Source organism: Lycorma delicatula, chromosome 1 (genome assembly GCF_047948215.1).
Source record: "Lycorma delicatula isolate Av1 chromosome 1, ASM4794821v1, whole genome shotgun sequence".
Taxonomy (NCBI): Eukaryota; Metazoa; Arthropoda; class Insecta; order Hemiptera; family Fulgoridae; genus Lycorma; species Lycorma delicatula.
The window spans coordinates 217,017,031-217,044,034 of record NC_134455.1 but is presented as its reverse complement, the minus strand read 5'-3'; the positions used below and the strand labels follow the sequence as shown (position 1 = coordinate 217,044,034).

At 28.3% G+C, this 27,004-nt stretch overlaps 1 protein-coding gene across 1 annotated transcript in view; it reads left to right on the top strand.

Annotated features, from left to right (window-relative positions):
• LOC142328583 (trehalose transporter 1-like protein) overlaps positions 1–25,313 on the top strand; it is a 61,686-nt gene extending 36,373 nt beyond the window's left edge. Inside the window, exons 5-8 of the mRNA XM_075372357.1 lie at positions 1,794–1,955; positions 8,519–8,716; positions 15,118–15,209; positions 23,751–25,313. Coding sequence (XP_075228472.1) covers positions 1,794–1,955; positions 8,519–8,716; positions 15,118–15,209; positions 23,751–24,139 — 841 coding nt within the window. The 3' untranslated portion in view covers positions 24,140–25,313. The remainder of the gene's footprint in view (positions 1–1,793; positions 1,956–8,518; positions 8,717–15,117; positions 15,210–23,750) is intronic.
• Positions 25,314–27,004: the final 1,691 nt, after the last annotated feature.

The following is a 27,004-nucleotide window of genomic DNA, read 5'->3' as shown; positions in this document are numbered from 1 at the left end:
AAATAAATAAAATAAAATAAATTAGATTCTTCTGTTAAATAATTATATTATCTCTTTCTTCTCTTTTATTTTTTACTTATTAATGAGTAATGTATTTTTGAAAGCAAATGTAAATATAAAAATTTTATCAGTAAATTTTGGATTTGTATTTGAACGTGAAAGTTTAGTAATTGGGTATAAATAAGTGATTTTGTCTTATAAATATTGTTTATAGCTCATAGTACAATGTATTGTTGTTAATAACTGATAATATATTTGTAACATACAGTAAACAAATAGTAATATGTGTTCTATATGTAATAAAATGCAGGAAGTGACACAGTTCTTCTTCTGCTCTAAATAAATTTAAAATTATAAAATTAAAGTTTATTCTTTTATTTATTTATTCAGAACATCTAAATTTCACAATCTTCAAGGCAATCAGTCTTGAAGATAAACTTCATGTTTTAAGTATTTCATTTTATCAGTTACTAAAGTCAGTAAAAAATTTCAAATGAAAATGAAAAATACATTAGTCAAAAAACTTCTAATAATATAAGTGAATATTATTATTTTATGATAATTCTTCAATGAATATGATGAATCATAAGTGACTGTAATAAAACTTTTTAAGACCTACTCTTGACCTCTAACTATTGTCAAAAATATTTTCATCCGGTGTTTCAGAAATTCCTACACTACCAAATTAATTAGCACAGCTGTATTAATTAGCATCATCAATCATATTTTTAACTTTGAGATTTTTGTTTTTAATGCAATATTTTCATACTTCTGTGTTTGAATCAGTAATTGCTGTCCATTGATTTTTTCAAGAATTTTTTGTAAATTAAGCTTTTGTTTATCTTTTTTTCTTGGGATACACTGAGCGATTTACATAATTTTTTTTGTTCGTCTTTCATGCAATATCACTAAGTAATAGTGCCTGTCTAAATTTTATCCTATGTCAGTAAACTAGCATTGATTAATTTTACAATCATTACACCTCGAAATTAGATAGTGTTTTTATCACTTCTACTTCATATTTAGTATGGCTACTACAGCCAGTCTAATGAAAGATAAGCTATCTGAGTATCTAAGTAATAGTTAATAGAGGTAACCTCCCAAATCATTAACAGTAATGTTTTTTAATGACTAGACAGATTATTTAATACTGCTTCATAATCAATTGGCCACATGTATAATTCCTGAAAAGGTGCATTTTACTTTCTCTCCCCCTCTTTTACAATGGAATAAAAATGTCTAAATTCATAACTGTGAGTTGTTCAAGAGAGATGTTTATAAAAAGTGAAAAATCATGAAATGATTATATTAGTAAGCCAAAAAACTTAACATTTTATTCATTTAGAAATTACTCCCCTTAACAATTCTGAACAGAAAATCATGTTCATGATCAGAAACTCACATTACTACTGGCAATTAAAGAAAACTTTCGTTACTCATCATAGAGTCAATGGCTAGAATGTAGAAGAGAATTTATATTCTTCATTTGATACAAACCATATGTTTTTTTTTAGTTATTCTGTTTTTGAAAACAATATTTTTTCCTGTAAGCATCTAAATTTGAAATCCATAGATAGAATAGTTCACCTTCAATTTCTTGAGCAGACAGATGGACTACCAAAAGAGACATGCAAATGGTACCATTCAGTTCCATAAATATCCTACAATTTTTAAAAGCATCTCCTTATTAACATATTTATGATAAGCATGTGTGAGTTGTAGAATAATAACAATGTTTATTAAATTTCTCAGTTGTAAGCTTATTAAACTTAAATTTTTTTGCGAGGTGATAGGTGGCTGAGAAGAGGAAAAAATGTGGAAAGTGCAGTAACTGCTGAGACAATTAAAATTCAACGAATGATTGATGAAGCACAGGAGAGATCTAGTAAATTTGATGATTGTGCTAAGGTTTCAGATTTTAAAACATTTAGAATGAGAATAAAATATATTTTTGGGTATGTTTCATAAATTAGGTAATTTATAATGTTATGCATGTTTTGTTGTACATAGAGTGGCGCATGAAATGATCCAACATTTGGTTTTGTTAAAAAGAACTTATTTGAATCAAATTCAGAAAAATAAAATAAAACATATGTTTACTATATACCTGGAGATTATGTTCTGCTTATCATATGTTCAATATAATCACCATCACATCTAGCAACTTCTTCAACACGAACTCCTATGTTGTTAGTAAATTGATGATACATATCCTCGGTTATCTTGCGTGTGCCTCAATTATCAGCAGTCGCAGTTCCATCACTGTATGAGAATGTTTAGGGAAAATTTTTTCTTTCAGAAATCTCCAAAGAAAACAATCACACGGATTCAATTAGGGCCAGTTCTGTCTACATGCAAAACAATTAGGAAATCGGTTTGAAATGACATTTGCAGAAAGTCTAAAACAAGATTAGCTGTGTGTGATCTGGCTCCATCTTACATGAACCACTTGTTTTCTAATTGAAACCCTTTTACAAGATGCTGAGGAACAGAATTATTACACAGCATATTTAGATAACATTTACTGTTTGTTAAAAAAAGAACAGTCCTATTACTCCATGACTTGAGATAGTATCATAATTCTTGTGGATTTTCAGAAGCCCAAAAATGCACTTTTGTTTATTAACAACCCTGTCTAGGTGAAAATGTGCCTCAACTAAAAACCAAACACTGTTCAACAATACGTCTTTGTTCACAGCCCGTTCAGCGAATGCCATTTTTTGATGTTTGTTGTCAACTACTAATTTGGGTAACACTGTTATTTTGTATGAATACAAATGCAATTGACTTTTAAAATTCACTGCACAGATCACCTAAAAACCCTAAGTTGTGCTGCTGCTTTGCTTGTTGATTTGCCTGGGATCCTCAACAACACTGCTCTGACAGCTTCAACATTCTGTGGAGAATGAACATCGGCAGGCTGTTCATGCTTACCCACCGGGTTGGTCTAGTGGTGAACACGTCTTTGCAAATCAGCTGATTTTTGAAGCCGAGAGTTCTAAGGGTCAAATCCTAGTAAAGGCAGTTAATTTTATACAAATTTGAATATTAGATCGTGGACCAGTGTTTTTTGGTGGTTGGGTTTCAATTAACCACACATCTCAGAAATCGTTGATCTGTGACTACAAGACTACACTTCATTGCATCTCATCATTACATACATATCACCCTCTGAAGCAATCCTGACGGTGGTTCTGGAGGCTAAACAGAAAAAAAAAGGCTGTTAGTGCTTACTCTCAAATGCTAAACCATCACTATTAAATTTCTCGTAAACTTTATGTATTGTTTTAAATGAGGGTGACCACAGAGTTTGAAAATGTGTATGAAACCGTCTTTGTGTAAGCATCACACTTTTCATTAAAAAAATAGCACAGTCTTTACGTGCTGTTCAACAGTCAGTCTTCCCTTGTCAGCCATCTTGGAACGATACACAAATAGTGCACTCGGAAAGAGAAGAAACTAATATTCATAAACTGCTGTCATTTCTACCAACATAAAACACAATAATTATTAACCTAAACAATTGTTGCCAAAACAAATGTTGGATCATTTCATGCACCACTCTGTATATTGTAGATTGGTCTACAAGGAAACTTGAATAAGAATCACATCTAAAGTTTAATCTTAAAATGTAACATCTTCATACTGATGTCTGTATTATATGTTTGATACTAAAACCAATCATATGATTTTGACCCCTACCAAAATAAAGAATTGTAGTCAAGTAAAATTTTATTTTATGTTTGTACTCGATAATGAGCTATTAACTGAAGAGTAAAGCTACTTATCTATCTTTAGTTTTGTGAACTGGACAAATCATATAAAATTTATCTGTTTAATGTAACTGTGATTAGTAGCTGTTCTTTTTAACCATAGTAGCTGGATTTTTTGAGTCAATCATATGATAATGTAGAAGTTTCCAAAATAGCTAGGGTGGATATATTTAGTTTTGTGTACTCATTTATAAAGTGAAGGTGTACAGATTGTTGTGTTATACCTTATTTTTCAAAGGCTAAGGTAATTACAGCCAAAAATAAATAGGGACCTAGGTGGTAGAACTGAGGGACCAGTGACATTAAAACATAACTATTTTGTTATTCATACTTCTGATTAATCACGCATGCTCTTGAAAAGGCAAAGTCTTTTAAGTTTTTGACTATTGTGCTATCTGACACTAAGAAATAGCAGCCAGAAATCCTAGTAAACAGTTTGTTAAAATTATGGTGTAATTCTATTTAAGTATTACCATCTATAATTACCTGTTCAGGAAATTATTACATTTTCTGCCATCTAAGAGTAAAAGTTTTGCCTGTAATTTTACAATAATAAAACTTTACAAAATAATTTTTTGACAAAATTTACTGCAGTGTTTCACTTCTGTTTTTAAAAATTTAATTTTTTTTTTGTATGCAAATTATTTCCTTAAACTGATGATTCATCACTATTTGTCTTTACCTTTAAAAATACAATACAATTCTATACTATTGTCACCTGGATTTTCTTATTTAATGTAAATGACAAAATTAATGCAAGCTGGATTAAATTTAAATAAGCATTTCTAGTTCAAACTACTAGATAAGCTAAATGAGTGCAACTCATTAAAAAATCGTGCATTTATTAAAAAAACAAAAAAACAACAGCAATAATAAAACACTTAAGTTAAAAATCATGTTAAAAATTAGGGTATCTTTTTTTTTAAAGAAGTAAACAAATGCTGTAATTTTTTTAAAGGTATAAAGCTCAATGATCTCACCAATGACCCATCTCCATAGTCATGTATGCATTGTAATCAACCGGCCAAGCAACATTTGCGACAAGGAGTTTTCTTTTGTCAACTACCACCAGTCTTTTGGATAGTCTTATGGGTAAGAGTTAGTCGCTGACTCTTAACTTATTCATCCAACATCCAACAGATGATCGAAGCTGGAAATATGTGAAATGTTCCAAGTTTGCTGCAAAGGTCATATGTGTATATTTGACTTTAGAAAATTAAAAAAATATAACATCCAAAATACTAAATATATCATAGGCAATAAGCAGAATATTTGGTGTGAATGCAGGTTAAGCAAAGGTATATCCTTGGAAAATGTTGATGCACAAGAACTTAAACTGAGATACATCACACTGTTGAAACACTTCAATCACACATTAAAACCTGAACTGACCAAACTTCAGATGTTCTATATGAATGAAAAGCTTCTGTGGAGTCAAGATCTTTACCTATATCTCAAAATGAGAATAATACAGTGCAAAATTTCCTAGTCCTTTAATATGTTGTAGAAGTATCAATCTCCAGAGTAATGATTAAAACATGTTGAAACATTTAAAACTACTTCAGATAAGTGAAAAAACTTCAAATGAAAAACCTTCTTTAGCTGGCTGAAACTATAAAAGATGAATAGACATCTTTGAAAAGTCACTATTTTCTTTAGTATTTTGATCACATTGTAAGATATCATGATGTCTTTGAAATCTTGCTGCTCATGTTATGAGGAAATTCTTGGAAACCATGGTACTGGTAAAAGAAGAGTTTCATGGCTTGAAAACTTAAGAAAATAAATAGTTGGGGACATCTACTGAAACATTATTCCAACGAGCTATCAATAAAATTATAATAGTGAATATAGTAACCAACAGTGTGTTCATTGATGGCTATGGTGCTTTACAATAAAAACAACAAAAAAAATTTTCATAAAATGAGTAGATAAACCAACTAATAAATTAAAAATAAACTAATACAGAACCTGTCCATATGAAGCATGTTGAATGTATTTAAAAAGCAATACTGTTTTTTAAATATTATTTTATTTACAAATATCTGAAAGGTTTTTTGCATCCACTGGTTTTGAATCTATTTTATACTTCCTTGTATGAAGTAAAGGAAGAATTGTGATCGTGAAACATTTCGGTTTTCAGATTTTAACAGAGATATCCATTTTTATCATCCTTGAATCCATTTTGATTGGTTTCAGAGTAACATCTGTTCATACGTGTATATCTCATATAACTCAAAAACGATTAGCCATAGGTTGTTGAAATTTTGGATTTAGGACTGTTGTAACATCTACTTGTGCACCTCCCCTTTTGTTTGCAATCAACTTGACCAAAAAAGCCAAAAATCCAACAAAAAAAAATGAATTTTAAACTTTTTCTTAACTGCAGTAATAAACTGTCATTGAGAGCTTTTCAACAATGTATCATAAGTGGCACTTATTTTAATTGATTCCAGAGTTATAGCCAAATAAAATTTTAATTAATGAAATTTGGTTCTTACAAGGGGAAGGAACATCAGTTTGAATCAGACTTCATCTCCTTTTTTTAACATTTTTTTTTTTAAATTTAAATATAGTTATTTATTAATAATTATTAACCTCTGGAATCAAATTGTAAAAAAATACTTTTACAATAAATAATAATTCAACAACATTTAGAAGAAGTATGAAACAATATTAGAAGTTATTAATGAAATAAAATTTTATGTACTTTTCATTTTAAAAAAATGTGTACATGTAATTTAATAAGCGTACAAGGTAGTCTGTGGTGTCCACATCAGGTTTTTTTTTTACTATGTCTACAGCTAGTTTGGAACACTTTATTATTTTTATTCTTTAAAAACAATAATTTCTATCTAATAGCATATGTTAAATCACAAATTACATATTTTATTGTAAATTACCAGAACAAAAGGAACACTTAAAAATAAATTTAAGGAACATTTCAGAGCCTTGTAAAATAAAAATTTTGTAAATGCCATCTAATTTTGAAAAACATCTTACCAATAAAATAAACAAATAACTTAAACTCTTTGAAACAGAACATATGTTGCACAAGAAAAAGGCTGAAGAATTCTATAAAAGAAAACTAATTGCCAAATGCAGAAGCAAAGTTGATGAATCCACTGAGGTGATTGCTTTGATTTTCAAAAAAAAATCTCCTGGTTCTGAATTTAGCAATCAATGATGTGTGGTGCTACAGGCGATAGTTATCTGTTTACACTTTTAATACACATGTTTTATCATCAAGCACAAGTGTATTTTATACATATCACTGGCTGCAAAGGAAATAACAATATGTGCTCTATAGTCCACCACTTTGTTTATAATTTCCTGGACATGAACGTTCGACACCTTCATCTAATGCAACTCTTATGAAGGCCAGAACAAGAACTTTATAATTTTTGATTTTTGCACAGTTTGGTGTAAGATTTTTGCACAGATCAACAAAATCAAAGTGTGTTTCCTCATTAGGGAACATTCTTGTATGGAGATGGACAAAATATATGGAAATAATAAAATAAAAAACAAAAGTTGAACTCCCTAGTCAGTGAGCAGATGTGTTTTAGGAGACAAGAGTCAAGCCTTGGTCGTTTGATATAGTCGTAATTGACCAAACTATGTTTAGGAAATGGAGGTTCACTTGATGACAGTGTTCTTTAAAAAGAGTCATTTTAAAATATGGCCAGTCAGAAAAATTAAAATAATGAAAATTCATCCACGATGCACAAAATAAGAAATAAACATTTGGCAGACAATGAATTTGAGCTTCCAGAACTACTTTATGAAGATATGTCGAAGTTCTTACTAATTTTTTAGCATGACTTGTTATTTTTGGTATTCATTACTAAAACCAATAAAACCATAATAAAAAAAAAAGAAAGTTAACTGCACATTTATAAAAAAGGTTGTTTTTTTACATATTTGGTACCAATGCAAAAAATGATGCCAGTCATCATCAATGGTACAATGATGTCAGCCATCTCTCAAAATGTTGTGAGAAAGAAGCTGGAAACTAAGTCTCTGCTCACGACAACTGAAATATAGGGCCTAACATCCCAAAATGTTGTAAATTTCATATAATAAATAATAAGTAAATATTGACTTATGTATTGTTTTTCATTAATAAAATATTTTAAAAGTATTACTGTTTTCAAAACTTGCTTCTTTCTTTCCCAGTAATCAACTGAATTAGCTCATTTTTAAACTGTATAAATGGGTTTTATTATTTTTTTTTATTTATACCAGAAATAAACAAAGCAATAACCTGAAAATTCTCTAGATGATACAAAATAAGTTAGGATTTGAAATAAACTCATAATGAATAAATGACAATAGTTTTTGAAAAACTCAAAGAAATGACTTGGCCCTTTCTTTCCCTGTACTCTTCAATTGTTTGTCTAATCAATCTTATGAACACAATGATGGTGAATTTTAAAGTAGAGGGATTATACTTTCTCACAAAAGGTCCATTATATTTTAACTGTTTAGGAGTTAAATGGAATTTATTAAAACCCAACAAAAGCATTTATACATTCCTGTTGTTATTTATGTACTTATTTTCTTTAGACCTACATGCAACAATGATTTTTATACAAATTAATAGAAAAAATGTACATGCATATTTGTTTAGGTTGTGTCTGTGTGTTTGCAATACATATTAAAAAGTGACTGTAAACCTTACATTTGTAAATGGTGACACTAGAAAATATACTTATAAGAGATTTCTTTGCAATATTTTGCAGATCAACCACTGCAAAAGCTGTAATAATAGGTTTTGGATTAATGACATTTCAAAGGCTAAGTGGAGTTAGTGCAGTGGTATACTATACAGTAGATATCTTTCGTGGAGCTAACACAACAGTAGCTCCAGAAACAGCTACTATTATTGTTGGAGTTGTAGCTGTTGTTGCTTCTAGTGTTTCAGCAATATTTGTTGATAGGTAATATGTTTAAAATAATTATTGTAAAATTTTTTTATTGTTACCCTATGGCAACTTTTTAACCAATATTCTCTATGTGATAATCATATGTTTGTATTGCATTTAGTTCACAATATCATATAAATCAGTTATCCAATTGCATTGTCGATTTAAAGTTAATCTTGAAAGTTTACATTATTCATAAGATTTTTGAAATTCTATAATACCTAAAATGATTTTAGAAATTCTTTAAAAATTATTGTGGAATAATCTAAGAAATAGCCAAACTGAGTAAGTATATCAAGAAATAATGTGAACCAGTGAAATTATATTCAGAATTTTATATTATATTTCAGTCATACTGAAGTGTAATATCATACTTGTTAACAGCACTATTGTTTTACCTTAAAAGCTTAATTAGTAATCAGATTTAAGAATCAATTTTCCTAATTTACTTAAAAATTTAAATGATAGTTTTTTAAATAATTTTTTAAGTAAATAAGTGGACTAATTTTAGAGGAGTGCATAACATTTTAATTTAAAAGAAATACTTTCTATTTCTTAGATAGTACTTAGTACTGGATAGCTATGTATAGTAAACCAGAACTGACTTCAAAAGAATTTTGTTCAAGCAATAAAACATTGGATGAATACAGATTCTTATCTTCTGCTTAATGAAATCTAAAATCGTGCTCTTAATTGCATGTTGAAATTTTAGCAATTATTTTTTTTTCAAATCAATATAATAGTAGATTACAATTATAAAATTTAAATAATTAGTATTTCTTTAATGTAACTTCAAAAATCTGAATAGTTCATTGTACAGAAAAATATTTCTGTTTTTGTGGTCCAAAACTGTTTAATGTTGTGGCATTCTTTGTTTGTCCTTGATATTAAATAAATATCATTAAAGAAATTAAACTTAAACAGCATTAAATTAAATTAAATTTATAAATGAAAATGTAAATTGTTTTACTTTAACTAGTGCTTTGGTTTTATTTTTCTATTCTGTTTTTGTATTTTTTCTTCTGTTGTTTATTTAATTGTGCATAAATTACTTCATTATTTTCTAAAAAAAAAAACTTATGGAAGCTTCTGTCATTGACCTCTTTTAATCAATAATTTTTAAAGAGATTACTTCTCTGAATAGCTGATGAAATCAAAGATACTGCAATCATCTCTTTTGTATTGGCATTTGTGTTGTCCAATTTAAACTGGTGGATGCTACTCAATAGCTGTATACTCATGTTTAAAATACAATATGTAACCTACGCACATGCATAGAAATAGCTCAATACTATTACATAATGCTGTGCCTACAAATAAAATACCCTCTTATAAATAATAAATACTCCTGGTTAAAAAATAACTCGATTTAAATAAAAATTAAAAGTATTAATAAAAAAAAGTATTGTTAGAAGTATTAACAATTGTGCTTAAAAATAGTAAAAAGAAATATTTAGTTCAAGAAAAAAAAATACAGTATTGTCTGTTTTGTAGAAGTTTTGCGTTCATAGATTCTTTCACAAAACATTTATTTTATTCATATGTGATATAGAAAAATTAGTCATCCAGTAAAATAAAACATCAATTAAATAAAACTTTCTTTTTCTGTTTAGTCTCTGGGAATTACCGTTCAGGTATTACTTCAGAGGATGAATGAGGATGACGTATGAGTGTAAATGAAGTGTAGTCTTGTACAGTCTCAGTTCGACTATTTCTGAGATGTGTGGTTGAAACCCAACCACCAAAGAACACTGGTATCCACAAACTAGTATTCAAATCCATATAAAAGTAACTGTCTTTACTAGGTCTTGAAAGCCAGAACTCTCGACTTCCAAATCAGCTGATTTGGGAAGATGCTTTCACCACTAGACCAATCCAGTGGATTCAATTAAATAAAACTGGCTGCAATTAAAACTGCATGTGAAGCAGCATTTTAATCATTATTTTTACCTTCTTTACAACTATATTAATTTTTATCTGAAATGTATAATAACATTTTCAATTGGAGTTACAACAGCTCCATGCACTTGTCAATATTGGTTTTCAATTTTGTTTTTTACATGATTATATTAACTACAATCATCAACAGTAATGCTTTCAAATTTTGATTTGCATGTTTCTATAACATCAAAAATATAAAATATAACATTATGTCACAGAATCAATTTTTGATTTGAGGCCATATTACTTCTATGGAATTAAAGTCTGGATGATAAAGAGAATAACACAGCATGTAGTTTTTCAGGTAAGAATTCCAGTTCTAAAAAAGAAGATGAAAATTTAATCTCCTATTCCTTTTTCTACCTTAATATATATGCAAGAGAGGCAATTGCCTCAGTCTCATCATATAACTCTTTGTTAAGAAAGTGCATTTCCCTTCCACCAAACTAGTGTTCCATTAGGCACACTTCTGCTAGACTGAAAAGTAATAGCACAGAAAGGTCTTCAGAGGATGGATTGAAGGGGAAATGAGCCGGGAGAAAGCTACAAATACTTGCAGTCCTTCCAAGGATAAGCCTGGTATCATAATAAAAAATCCATAATTTTAAAGTATTGGAATGCATTTAAAAAAAAATCTGTTCACTACGAAACAGTTAATTCTAACGTAAGTCATTTAAAATAAAATAACCGCCATTAAATAAGAAAAATCCAATGGCAAGGGACTAATATCCAGGGTCTGAAAAATTGTAGGGGGAAAGTATTCCATTGATATACTTGTTCTTTGTTACATTTTCAAGTTGTTTATTGAATTTGATTTTTTTGTCTTTTTTTCATTAACTTTTAGCAAGTAAAGTTCCATTTTTAGCACATTATCTTCCCTAAAAGTGATTTTATTTTTCATATCAGAATTTTCATTTAATTAGACATTTGGTCCCTTATCTACTTGTGCGTATGGTTCATTGTCTTGTATTACTAAAATATTTTCAGGAAAAAATTAGGAGTAACTTTTTCTGTCACAATGTAATATAGATTCATTTGTGAGTCATAATCCACAAGCATGAATTTGATTTCCATAGAGCAAGACAGTTAAGAAAAAAGCCAGTATAAAACAAAATAACATTGCTTTATAGTATTATAAGACAGAAAATCAATAATATGAATGTTGCAGTATCGTGCGTACAATACTTAAATTCAGAAGCGATGAATCATTTGATGTATTATTACCAATAAAGTACTGTTTTCTTTTGACTTTGTTATACTGCTGTAGATGGACGAGAGGAGCAGACTGGTCTGATGTACACATGTGCAATCATATACCAGTTTGAAAAAATAGACAGTAATATTTTTATTATTCATTTTGGGCTTGAGATTTAATGATTGATTATTATCTTGATGACTGGTTACAACCCAGCTAGTTGAGTAATTATTTAACTAAAATGATACTTTTTCTTAATATCATACAATTTCTTACTTTTTTATTAGCTCTTTATTTTTTCATTAGATCATCCATATCTCCTTCAGGTTACCAAGCAAATAACTTAACTAAAAAATAATAAATAAATAATAAAAAAATAAAAAATAAATAAATGACTTAATTAAAAATTAATTTTATTTTTACTGGTAATGCAGTTCCTTTTTTTTTCTTCTTATAAATGGCTGTTGGGTGTCAAAGAGGTAGTATATTTTATAAAATGTATAAACATTTTTATTTATATCTTGTTCTGTTTGGAAATTTAACCAATCTTGTTTACTTACTTAGATTTCAAAGTTAATGATTTGTTCACAGCAATTATGAAATCTGGAAGTGATGGAGGTATTTTATAATATCTTAAAATAAATAAGACTTTATAAACAATTTTTAGTTACCCCATCAATACCATAAAAGAAAACATAAATATAACAAAATAAAATTAAAATAAAAAACAAAAGACTGACCAAAAAATTATATAAAAGAAAAAACAATTCTATGATCAACATAAAAAAATTGCATTTGGTTTCTTTAGTAAGTTATCCTGCCAAATCTTTCAGAATTAACTGAACTATATTATCATTAGAAAATATATTTATGTGTTTCCTTTGACTTAAAATTGTAGTAGAAGCATAAACATCTTAAAAAAGAAAATCTGTGGTCAGATAATATTAATTTTCTATCTAATAAGTATATCTGGCAGTTTATTTTACAAAGCTGTTTACTAATTATAAGCACTTTTCTTTAACATTTTCTGTGATTTTGATTAAGTTAATGTATGAACAAATTGTAGACTTGACAAATTGACCTTGGACATGTATTTAGGTTAGTATTTTAACTAGGAAGTGTCACTTCCTAGTGAATTACTTCACAAGAGTTGGACTTGTAAATATATCAAGTCCTATATGGAGTATGTGCTATGCATATCCTATATTATCTATACAGCACATTACAACTTCTACACATTATATGTATATATTAAGTTCAGAATTGCAATGGCACAAGCCAATCCCATAAATGATACCAGTTCTCAAGAAGAAAAACCATCCCATATCAGGTTTACTAGGGAAATTGAGGAGTAAACTGGTTTCTCATTGCCTTCTTCACTAAGCAAAATATCTGAATATTATTAAGATAAAAATACTAAGTAAATATTTGGATATAAATAATAAAGCTGTAACCTGCATATAAGTTTAAGCTAAATTCTTGCATATATAAATAATAAATAGTTTCATGTAAACAGTTTCATATCAGTTCAAGGAGCTCACTGAAATGTAGGCGATATTCAGACTTAAAGGTGATACCTTCACTCTGTTCACCTGGACACCTTCATAGACTACTTCGTCTACATTATTATTTTCAGTGAAAGCAACTCTGGTTCCAGTCGGGTTTCTTTTCTAGATATCTCAGTCGCAAAAAAGACTGGGGCAAAAAGAGAAAAGTGACAAATTAATGAACCCTTTCTGTTATGAAACAATGCATAAACTCTTTATGTTAACCATTTCATAACAGTTTATCCCCTTTAATTCAGCAGGGAGGTATCTCTATTCACTAACATACCAAAAAATAGATATTCACATGTAAACTAGAATAATTTTTTGTTAAAATTTTTTTTTTCAAAACTATATTCATTTACGTTAATTTCTTTCTTCATCACCGACATAAAATTTTACATTGATTTATAATTTTAATAGTTTAAAGTTTGTTTTAAGTTAAATTTTATAAAACAATATTCTCATGAAACAGTTGCTTTGTGAAAGTTCTATACTTGGTTAATACAAAAAAAGAAATGAAAAAAATAATTTTAACAAATAATTATGTTTTGGTGAAAGGATCCAATTCACTAAGCAAATTTTTATTGACAAGAATAAGCATAATCATATTATAATGTTAACAGAAATATAGGTGGGTGAATTGTTTCTTAATTTATTATCAAAATTACAAGTATTTTCCTGCACTTTAAAAAAATATTCCATAAATTTTTGGAAAAGATGAATTATTCATCACATCATGATATATTTAGGCTATTCTACAAAGTACAATTTAACTATTTCACAAATTTTTCAACATTCCCTTCTCTTATTTTTTAGAAGCTAGCTTTCCTTATTCTGTTAAATAAGGTAATAATTGTTTATCATGGATCTTCTTTTTATTAATCACTTTCTTATAATAGGATGGAAATTTTGAATACTGTATTATTTAACTGTACATTATTCAGCAAGATCACATGGTGGTTTCTAAAACCATCAACATGTATGTTTTCAGGTATGTAAACATTCCTGTAACCTAGTTTATAAATGAATGATGAAGATGTTGAATAAAATTGAAACTATTATTTACCTAGGGGTGGTCAATTATGTTATGTGTACCTAAATCATGCTGCCCTCATATCTTATATCCTAAAAAAAAAAATTTCCAATAGAAATTAAAAAGAAAAACTATGCCTAATTATAGTTAAGTTTCTTGACATCTTGCAAGGTAAAAATACCATAGGATAGCTCAGTTATGTATTACAGTTATAGTTTCTGATTTCCTTGTGATAATTTTTACCCAAAGATTGTATTGTGCAATAGAATTCAGATTTTCATTTTTATAATTGCTTACAAATACTATAATATGGTACAAACATATCTTAATTTTATTTTAAATAGACTTTTAATAATAATTCCTTATATTCCTTATTATATAGTGTTAAAGTAGTCATTTCAGTTTTAGTCTGGTTTCTACTGTAACATCTAAACACTTGCAAAAAGAAATCATACTTTAATGGGGCTTGCTAGCATCTTACCATCTAGTATTTGTTGGCAGCAGAAGCAGCTAGCACTAGCTCTAAATTTAATAATCTAATAATTGTACTTCATTATGTTCTGCCATATTCCTATGATTCCTATGATGTATATTTTTATAATGTATAAAGAATCTTTTAAGCTAATAGTATAATTACATTATTAAACACTCTTTATGTGTTCTGATTGATTCTAAATTTACTTTTTTGTTTTTATTTTAGGCTTGGAAGGAAAGCTTTATTGATCTTATCTGGTATAGCAATGTCATTAAGTTTAGCAGTTTTAACAGTTTATTTCATTTTAAAATCTTATGGTATGTATATCAGATTTTTTATTTATTTTGATGATTATAAAACCTATTATAAAATACTTATTTAACCTAATTTTTATATATAAAAATTATGATACTGAATATGAACATGAAAAGTTTTTTTTAGAAACTTGAAATTATCTATTCATTATTTTGAAATCATCTATTGAAATGTGGGTAAAATATGAGACTGAATATAAAAGATGCTATTAGTGTGCATAAATTTAATTTGTTTATATTTTTTTATTTCTTAAAATATTATTGCTGTCGTCTAATTATTGTCACTGTATTTTCATATTGCTATTTTGAGATTTACCATTTTTTATCACCCTTTATGGATGTGTAATACAATTAGCTGTTGCTATGGTACCATTTGTTCAACACTAATTAATTTTCAATCACTGTTTATAAAACTAATAATTACAACAATCAGTTGCTGTAATATTTAACACAGGTATCATAAAGGTATCACATCAGATTATTAGTTCATGTTTGTAATTATTTAATGTAGTAACAAGAAATCACCCAGGAAATAAACAGAAAGATATTTTTTGAAACAATTCTTCCCATCAACCTGTTTCTATCTATGTTTTACAACACCATCTGAATACCATGAAATCCCTGCCTTTTTCAGTTAAATATATTTTTTATTTAACTTGTAATAATTTAATTAGGAAAGCTTATTCAATTTGATGTCACACAGGACACACTTAAGTATGCTGATAGTGGTTATTACTTACTAAAATCTCTAATAATTGGTGCAATGGTGTATGCAATAATAAAAAAAGACTTCCCCTACAGCATAGTGACTTCCCGTACATGGTTGTTAACATGGAATGAAGATGTGATGAGCAAGTGTATGACAGCTATAAAGAGGCAGTCTGATTGTAATTGACTCATCCTATTAGTTAAAAATAACTCATTCTAGTACAGTAAGAACATGTATCACACAGTATTGAGTCCTGTCTCTTAGCTGTAATTAATTTCCAAGAATAATTTCAGATAATTTTTTAAATATGAGCACATAAAACTGATTAAAGGTTTTTTTAAGTAAGTAAATTAAGGAAATAATTTATTATGCAATTTGAAAATTTACATGTCCATCAAAATTTTATATAATGAACTTAAAATTACAAATGTTATTTTTTTTTAATTATAGAAATTTTTTTCTTTTTCAATAAAATATTAGTTTTTTGTTTATTTGATGGGAGAAGAGAAATCAAAGAGCTTAAGGAAGAGAGAGAAAGGGATAATTGACTATGACTCTAATAAGTTTTTTTGCTGGATCCCAGAATCAGAAAGGTATTTGGAAAAGAACATCAGAATATGGCAATTTTTACACTTTTGCTAAGTTAAGAATTTAGGGGAGCTAGAAGGCCTGATGAGCAAGAGGCCTTGCAACTAAAAATGACAATTTTTATTAAATGTGTCTTTTACCTTTTCTTGAAAGAAGAATGTACTTTAAAAAAATATTTTATACATTATACATAATTTCATTTTGTATTAATTCAGTTGGGGCTGAGAAGGAATGAAGCCTGATCTTAAATGCTTTGAATATACTTCATTTGCTCCTGAAAGTTTTGAAAAAAAGTTTTAAATATTGTATTATTTGTTAATTTAGGAGGCTAGGACATGGGAATTACCAGAATAAAAAATCAAACAAAATATCGTTTACAAACCATAAGCTTTAATAGGGCTTGTTTTGTTTGAAAGATATGAGGGATTCTAGCATGTTTAGAAATACAATACAGGAATTATGTGATACTATCTGGTTCTTTTATCTTTTGGCTCCAGGACCAGAATGTTTTTTTAATATGGGCTGATTATCACAGTTTTATTTTTTTTATTGAGGAGTTAAAGGGTGATGAGCAAGTGTATGACAGCTATAAAGAGGCAGTCTGATTGTCTACTTATATACAATAGTTTTCTGTGTTACATGCCCATTGCATTATGTTTTGATTAGCATATATTACATATCTATGCTACTTATTCATTGCATGCAGCATGGGCATTTTTTCTTGTCTCAACATATTTATGGTTGGTTGTGTTTCACAGGCACTTTAGTAATTGTGATTCTTATAATACATAACACCTTCACTACCTTTGCTGATGTAAAAACCATATCAATTACTGGTAACTCTTTTTTACCAGCATTAAAGGATATGAGAAAATTTTAGAGATTAGTAGAGGTATTCATCCGCTTATTCAGACTGGATACCTCTACTAATGTTAAGTGTATATTTAGCATTTTTTTGTGTTGGCTATGGTTAAGTTATGTTGGCTCTTAAGTTGTCTTGGGTAGCAAGATGACCAGAATTTCTTGGACATTAGTTTCTTTAAAAATTTTTCAGTTTCCCTTAAGATAGGTGTGCTTTGAAATGCAGTTCAAATAGTCCCAATATTTCATTTCCCATATTAATCTGGAGAGATTTTAGGATTTACCAAATCTGATGATAATCCACTTATGGATATAGAGAAATAAGTGTATCATAAATAGTTTAAAAATTTTTTTTATTTATTAAAAGAGAAGATATCCAAAAGAAAGAACTGTGGGTTAATAGTAGAATGATGTAATTCCTATATACCTTATGAAAATCAGATCAAAATATTTTGTTAAATAGGAAGGAGTTCTTTTCTGATTAGTAGAATAAATTTAATTTTAATAATGTAATATCTCTTTTAGAACGTAGATAATATAAGAACACTACAAAATAAGCCTATAAACACTTTCTACAGTACAAGATAAAAAACCAACTACAAAGAAAGTCAGACACGTTAATTAAACTCTTTTACTGAAAAACTTTATATCCATTTTATAAAAAAGTTTTAAATTTATTTGGTAGCAGTGTGAATGCGTGTTTATAATGACGTAATTTATGAAATAAGGTTGTTTGGTAAGTTATTCTTATTAGAAAATGTTTAAAATAGTTTACAATAAAAATAAAAACTACTACTATTAAGTTGTAAAGCATTATAGCTGCAGTATTAATTTGTGTTATTGTGATGAGCAAAATGTTTTGTTACTATCCTGAGTTTGTTCTTTATCCTTGATTGCTTTTTTTTAACAATCATACAATAATTAGGTTTTTTGTTTTCTGTTTTCTTTTTACAGGTTATTCATCCGCTTATTCAGACTGGATACCTCTACTAATGTTAAGTGTATATTTAGCATTTTTTTGTTTTGGCTATGGTCCAGTCCCTTGGTTTTTGATTGATGAAATAACACCTGATGAAGTGAAAAGCTGGGCAAATTCTCTAATTGTCTGTTATAACTGGCTTTTGACATTTGTTGTAACAAAATCATTTGCTCCTTTAGTAGATTCTGTAGGGAACATGATCACATTTGCTTTATTTTCTTTTATTTGTGCTGTAGGTGTATTTTTTGTAGAATTCTGTGTTCCTGAAACACATAACAGAACTTTTACTGAGATTAATAAAATTATTTCTGAGTTGTTTAAAACTAAAGATGTAGTGTTATATGGTAGTACAGAAAAATACTCTATGAAATAAAATTCATTAACCTTTTAAAGTGTTATTACTAGAACCTTAATGACAAATACTTGAAATGATATGAAAGTTAAAAAAAAATTCACGATTGTTTGATTTTCTTGCAGCCATGTTCTTGCATTTTCTGAAGTTTGTATTTTCTTTAAGTACAGAAAATCCTGTTTTTTTTTTTATAAATTTTAGAAATGAATTGTATATATTGTTGTATTCAAATTGATTAACTTTTTTTGTAAAGGATATGTCAAACAAATACTTAAAAGATACTTATATACAATAGTTTTCTGTGTTACATGCCCATTGCATTATGTTTTGATTAGCATATATTACATATCTATGCTACTTATTCATTGCATGCAGCATGGGCATTTTATCTTGTCTCAACATATTTATGGTTAGTCGTGTTTCACAGGCACTTTAGTAATTGTGATTCTTACAATACATAACACCTTCACTACCTTTGCTAAAGTAAAAACCATATCAATTAGTGGTAACTCTTTTTTACCAGCATTAAAGGATATGAGAGAAAATTCTAGATGAAAATTATTTACAGTTATGATTAATTTTTAAAAACATTCCGTAAACTCCCCAGTCTTCATATGCATAAATGTCCTTTTTAGTGTTATATTTAACCGTTGGTTTTATACTGTGAATAGGATAATCTTTTTAGGAACTACTACCTTGTGAACTGATTATAATAAGGAAAATAAATGTTTTATTATTAGAGAAGAAGGGAGCAAAGCCTAGCCCCAAGGCACTTCTGGCATATTTCAAATCAAACTTACTAATGTGATACTCCTTTTTTGTGTAACATTCCCAACAAGATGAGCTAAACTGGTAGATCTCTTTTCTATTTTATTATTTTTGTTTAAATTTCTTCATATTGCCCATGATAGTATCTAATTTACCTGCTACCCAAAATTTTGTTCTTGTTAGAATGAGAATAGAATATTTTTCAAAGTGCAATGATTTGTAATCATTTGGTTTTCTTTCCTTATATTTTTGCTGCTGGGAACCATGATGTAGACTGATGAATCTGAGTTCCTTTTTTTTAGAGTGATATCTAAGTCAGATATCACTGACTTAGGTATCAAATTCAGTGATTTTCTCTAAGTTACAGTGAAATAAATCTACAGATAATATATTCTCTGAGATCTGCCAAATCTTCAGGATGTAGTCAAAAGATATGCTGTCTCAAAAAATATGCATATTAAATCCATCTTTCCCTTTTTTGCAATAAAACTGAAACAATACTTCACACATCAAGATTTAAATATTATTGTTAAATGGAAAATTTTTTAATATTATTTTTTAGGGGCACTCAAGATAGCTAACCTAGGTTTTTTCCTGTTTAGCCTCTGAGAATCACCATCAGGTATTATTTCAGAGGATGAATAAGGATGATATGTATAAATGTAAGTGAAGTCTTATACAGTCTCAGGTCGACTTGTGTGGTTAATTGAAATTCAACCACCAAAGAACACTGGTATCCACGATCTATATTCAGACCCATATAAAAGTAACTGCCTTTACTAGGATTTGAATGTTGGAACTCTCGACTTCGAAAACAGCTGATTTGTGAAGATGCATTCACCATTAGACCAACCCAGTGGGTCAGCTAACCTAGGTTATTTAATTCTTTTCAAACTATGTTAACAATTTTCACTTCCATCTAAAAATCAGACCTCAAAAATGTACAATTTAAATCATGTTCAAAATGTACTCTTGAAATTGATAATGAACTGTATATTACATATCTTGATATAGACCAACATACAAAAATTTCTCGAGTATTGTCTATATCCAACAATATATTTACTTAAATGAATATTATATATAATAACACATTTATTTTTATCAATAAATAGGTTATTATTGTAATTTTACTAAATTAAATATTTATTCATCTTTTAAATAGCAGAATTATCTTTATGGGGCTACATTTGTAGTAGGTAATTTTTCATCTTTTATAGGTAATGAAAACTGATATCTTTTGAAACTTTTATCCAGTCAGGTCATGAAGCTGAGAAGAGTCTATAAGGTTGATGAATTAACATCTTTCCCCAAACTTTATCATCTTATTTACTCCAGTCATACTGTACTCATTTGGGCTCACCTAAAAACTAGTCCTTGATGCAGTCAAATGAATAACAATAAAAAGGTTTAGGTAAAATAGAAATTTTATAAATTAGGTGCATAGATGCATCAGCTATTTTATAATTTTGAATTCTAGCACTCACTAACACACCTAACTGTGGATAAAAAGAGTAAGTCAAATCTGGAAGTTCTTTCATGCCAGACCAGAATTAAACCTGTTTTTCTCCATTGCGATTATAATTGGCAAACAAAAAGGAGTATTCATATAAAAGTAATAAAGTTTACAAGTAAGGATAAAAAGAAATAAAATACTTGATAAAAAGTAACAATTACAGCTTACATATCCAGAAACTTATTGAGGGCAATTTGTTTTTTATTCAGTAGTCTTCAATTTGCTGACAAACTAGTGATATGCTGCCTTACTAGATCTGCTTATTTATAAGACAAACTTACTGGTACAGTATAGTATCCTATTACATTAATATAATATTCCATAAGTCTTCAAATGTTTTCCAAAACAAAAAAAAAACAAAAAAGTAATATAAAAGATTCATTGGTCTAAAGGCCTTAAGTTACAATAGTCAATTAAACTTTTCTACAGATGATATATTCTATAAAGTCTGCCAAATCTCCAGAATGTAGTCAAAAGTTATGCCGTCTCAAAAAATATGCATAATAAATGTATCATGTCCTATTTGAAACTAAATTTGTTAAACTAAAATAATATATCGTACCTTGCGATTTAAATATTGTTGTTAGGACAGCTGAACAATTTGACCACAAATACCAGTTTACCTGAGTATCAGGGCAGAGCCAGGTCATGGACCTTAGTGCCAAGGACCCTCATCACATTGCAATAACCACTGAATCAGGAAAAGTAAGTTCACTGAAAACTGTTTTGAGGTTTTCAGAGTCTACTTCTTCAGCTAAAAAAAAATAATTATTGATAAAGTAATAATTGTTAATAAAAACTATAATATTTATTGATAAATCATACAATTTTTCAACTAATGTAACTGAGCTTAAAGCCTTGTAACAAAATTTAGGCTGCATGTATATCCTTGAAAAAACTACTAATGCTCACAGTGTGCTACTAGTGAACTTGACAAGAATTTTCTGATGGTTGAAGAAGTTGAAAATAATTACACGATAAAATTTACTTAAAAAACTAAAGGAGCTTTATTTACCCAAAATTTTACACTTAAAAATAGAGGTAAAAGTTTATTTTGTCAAAAAATAGCTTGATAAGAGTATGATAATGATTAATATATGTTGATAATCATATCAATGTACTCTGATAAAAAAAAAAAAACATGACAATTAACAGGATAATATCATGCTTAAATTTACTTTAATTTTAAAATTTATTTAATATATGACATAAAGTTAACTTATATTTTGTTATTAGCAACCAGGAATCGTGGAATGATTCACTGTTAAGTTGATATCATTGAACCCTTAGTTCCTTATTTATGGGCATGGGCATTGCAGCCAACAAATATCTGCCTCTATTCCAGGAAGAAAAGACACATTTATCCAGCTTAGTAGCAGGGAATGAGTCTATGAGTAAAAAAGGTGGTAGAAAAAGTAAAAAAAATCTCATCTGTAATTTTTCTTTAAGTTTTTGGTAACAGGATTAATATCTCTGGAGCAAAATTACTCAAACGCAAACTTGTAACTTATGCTTTACAGTAAGACCTAATATTATTGGTAGAAGTGCTTTGAATTAGCACCAATTAATTGTTTTGCTTTTGCATAACTGATACTTGTGACAAATTCATTGCTTAATTCAGGATATTTGTATTATAGTAAGATCTTCTTTGAGAATGAAGAATAATAGGGCAGCCAAAACCACCCTTTTGTAATGAACGTTGATTTGAAAGATCTTTAGTTTTCTAATTGGAATCTTAAACAATAAGATTAGCCCTCTCCAAGCCCAGATAAACTATGAACTCCAAGACATCTACAAGATCTGAAAAACTTTGTTAATCCTGGGATCTCTAGTTTTTTCAAGTTTCCTCCTAGCCAATTAGATAGTGGCTACACAGGAAACAAGACCAGACTGCAAAAGAGCAAGTTAACATGAGCTTGCTGTTGTCAGCTTAATTCCCCAATCGAAACATTCTAAATAAAGAAGGACTCAGCTTCATCGTTTACATTGTGGTTCCCAGCAGCTAAAATAAAAGGAAAGAAAACCAAAAGGTGACAGATTACTACACTTTGAAAAATATTCTATTCTCATTCTAACGGAATAGAATTTTGGGTAGCAGGTGAATTAGATACTATCATGGGCAATATGAAGTAATAGTATTTTTAAACATAAAAATAATAAAATGTGAAATAAATCTACCAGTTTAGCTCACCAGGTCGAAATGTTATGTAAAAAAAATATCAGATTAGGAAGTTTCATTTGGATGGATTGATTACAAAAGTGTAAAGAAAAGCAGTCTAATATGAGGTGATACTTCCTCTGGTCATGTCTGTGAACATGTCGTATGTGAAAACCATTTAAGAGCCTATTATTGTAGTTTTAGAGGAACCCCTCTATTTGGTTAACCTTGAAGATGAGAGCTAAGATTAAGAAAGTAGAGGGTTCAACATTATCATACAATAATGTTAAAAAAGCACCACCATACGGCTATTAAAAAAAAATAATAATAATAATAATGAAGTTAGGTTCTGTCTCCAGAATAAATTATTCCATGTATGGTCATAGAAGGATTAAATTATAAGTTTTACTATGCTGGAGAAATTAAGCTGTATTATAAAGTTTTTTTCTTCAATTTAGTAAATTTAAACATTATTTGATTAAAGCAAAGCACAAGTGCAAAAATTCAAGAAGAATTTCATTGTGTAGTATATGTGATGCGTTTTTTCTTATTGTTTTTTATAATCTATGACAGAAAAATTTTGTGATGACTAAAACACTTTCTACTTTTACAGGAATTAAAATGGATTTGATGACCAGTATACCTGTGATAGCTTTGTGCTTTTTCATTGCAGCATTTCGAATTGGTTATGGGTCTATTCCATGGTTAATGGCAGCAGAGATTCTTCCAAATGAAGTTAAGCTTTGGGCATACTCATTCATTGTGTGTTTTGCTTGGCTTTTAACTTTTCTTGTGACAAAACTTTATCCGATTCTTGTTAATATTCTGGGATATCATTTTGTATATGGAATACTATGTTTTATTAATTTCCTTGGTGTCTTGTTTGTTTTAACACTAGTACCAGAAACAAAATGTAAAACCAGTGTGGAAATTCAAGAAGAATTAGAGAAGAGATTTTGTTCTCGTTTTGCCACTAAATATGAAAGTATAGAGTCAAATTAAATGCTGAATACTACTTTTACCCTGCACATAATGTTTAGGTATAATGATTTTGTCTAAACATGAGCAGGTGATATAAACAGATCATAAAGCAATCATTTCTGGTACATTCTGATAGTTTTCACAGGATAATTTGTATATATTTAACTAATTAAGATGAGAAATATTGCTTATTAAATTGCTTGCTGTATGTTCTACTTTAAATGTTTGGTTACACTGTTTTTGTTTTTAAATTGGCATCTGCTTTGTTGCTACAAAATAATTAAAAAACACAGCAGACAGACAGCTGTTGAAAAATATTTGCCAATATTTTTATGAAATAGATGTAGAGTATAATGCTTCTGATACTCTGTGTGCAGACAATGAAGATAGCCTTAAAGGAATTTAGTAAGATTAATTATTTGCTACACCTTCAGCTAGAAAATTTGGAGTTTCTCATTATCCTGTTTCAGTATTCAGTAAATTTTCTTTCAGTAAGTCTTCATAGACTTACAGAAATATTAAAGAAAGGTAAAGATAGAAACTTTCTATCTTTACCTTATTCAGGACTTTTTCTTATAAACATTTCATGGAAGGATAAGAAGAGTTTCCCATTTTGTTACCTTCTCAATAAACATTCCGTCTTTTTACCAGTTCAAACCTTGTCTGAATTTACACATTTTACTTGACAGCAATATTATGTAATTTGTGAGTAAAGTTATACATATGTCTTTCATAATGAATTTTGGAGGTATTTTTGTTTTTGTAACACCTTATTTAAGCTGCTTTGTATTATTGCTTTTTAAGTAATAAAATGATGTTTAAGTGTATTGATTTGATAATAATTTACAGATTTATCAAAGTAATGGTAATGTGAGTTTATTTATACAAAGTAAAACCTTCTCTCTTTTTGCAGTGTTGGCTAACGTTGAGATGAGTCTGTACAGAAATAATGTTTCTGAATGTTATTTTATTCTTTTTTTGATAAATAAATGGCCTTCATTTACTAAACTATTTTAATAATATTTTATTTAAAAGCTAAAATGTTTAATTCTTATTTAAACAATAGTGAACATAAAAGAATGGTCACTGAAGGGTTTGTCACCATTCTTTTATGTTCATGTTTTAAAACTGGGATCTACTTATATGTTTAGTAGATCTACAAAGAAGAAATAATAATAAACAGCCTAGAACTTATTTGAAAAAATATTTTAATTTCATTATGAGTTATAGTTAGATGTACTTGTAATTTTTTTAATAATAGTAATTAATTAAAATTCAAAATTAGAATAAATTTTGTTTTACAACTTTAATTTTGATACAGTTGAAAAGTTGTAATTTACTTGTGGAAAATTAAAAAAAAATTAATATTTCATTTTTATTTTTTAAAGGAATATAAGGTTGTTTCAAACTTCTGATTATTTTTCCATTCTCGTTTGCGTATTAAATAATTGTATTTTTAATGATTTTCAATTAACCATTTTCATTCAGTAATGTGTTACGTGCTCTTAACAATTTGTCTGTTTATCAGAGATTGGAATTGTTCTCACATATGTTAATAAAACAAGTGTAGAAATATTGTTCATCAAAATTGAAGGGGAAACAAAAAATCTGAATTACCAGTATCGATCGATTCCTTTCAAATTATTGAGGTGTTGTTATTGCTAACCTATAAAATGTAAAATAAATATCTAATAAAAAACGAAGTAATTTACTTTGATTAATTTTATTTAGAAAAATCAGGTAATAAATGTAAAAAAAAACTTACGCGTATGAAAGTTAATAAAAAATTTGAACATACTCTCCCAACCTCTATGACAGAATGGTAGTGTTCTCTGTCTTTCATCAGGAAAGTTCAGGATTCAAATTCAGATTGGGTTTGAAATTTTTCACATTCTATAAGGTCCATAACTCAATATAAAAGAATCTAACGTGGACACTTCATGACTTCCTTGTATGCCTATTAAATTACATATACACATTTTTGCTGCACTTCACTTAAATTTATTTCATTTGAAAGTGAGATATGATCGTCCAGTTCTTTAATAAAGTGGACATTTACACAATTGCATTATGGTGGACACCACATTAAACACATTTTTTTTGGGTGTTCATATCAGCATTTTATATTAGTTAATATTTAATTTTGTTTCACGCTGCTCAAGTAGTTATGTGGTGTAAGTGAGAACATGTTGGATCCATAACCATGGACACATCGGTTTGAATCCAACTTCATATACATATGTTTCTTAACTTTTTTTTTTAATTTAAATATATTGATTTATTAATAATTATTAACCTCTGTAAAACGTGTTAAAATTAAAATTGGTTATTTAATTAAAATTAAAAGTACATTTTAAAATTAGTTTTATTTATGATTTTTTTTCGTATTTTTTTTTTTTATTGTTATTATTGCATATTATTTGTTATAACATTTTTTTACAATCAGAGGTTAGTAATTATTAATAAATCAATATATTTAAAATAAAAAAAAAGGTTAAAAAAAATATATGTATATGAAATCGGATTCGAACCGATGTGCCTTCCCCTTGTAAGATCAAATATTTCATTAATTAAAATTTTGTTAACTCTGGAACCAATGAAAATAAGAACCACTTATGATACATTGTTGAAAAGCTCTCAATGAGAGCTTAATACTGAAGTTAAGAAAAAGTCAAAAATCCAAATTCTTTGGATTTTGGGGTTTTTTGGACACTTTTGGTTCAGTTGATTGCAATCAAAAGGGGAGGTGCACAACTAAATGTTACAACAGTCCTAAATCCAAAATTTCAACATTCTATGGCTAATCGTTTTTAATTATAGCATTTACGTACGTAAATACATAAGTACAGACGTCACACCGAAACTAGTGAATAAGGATTCACGAAT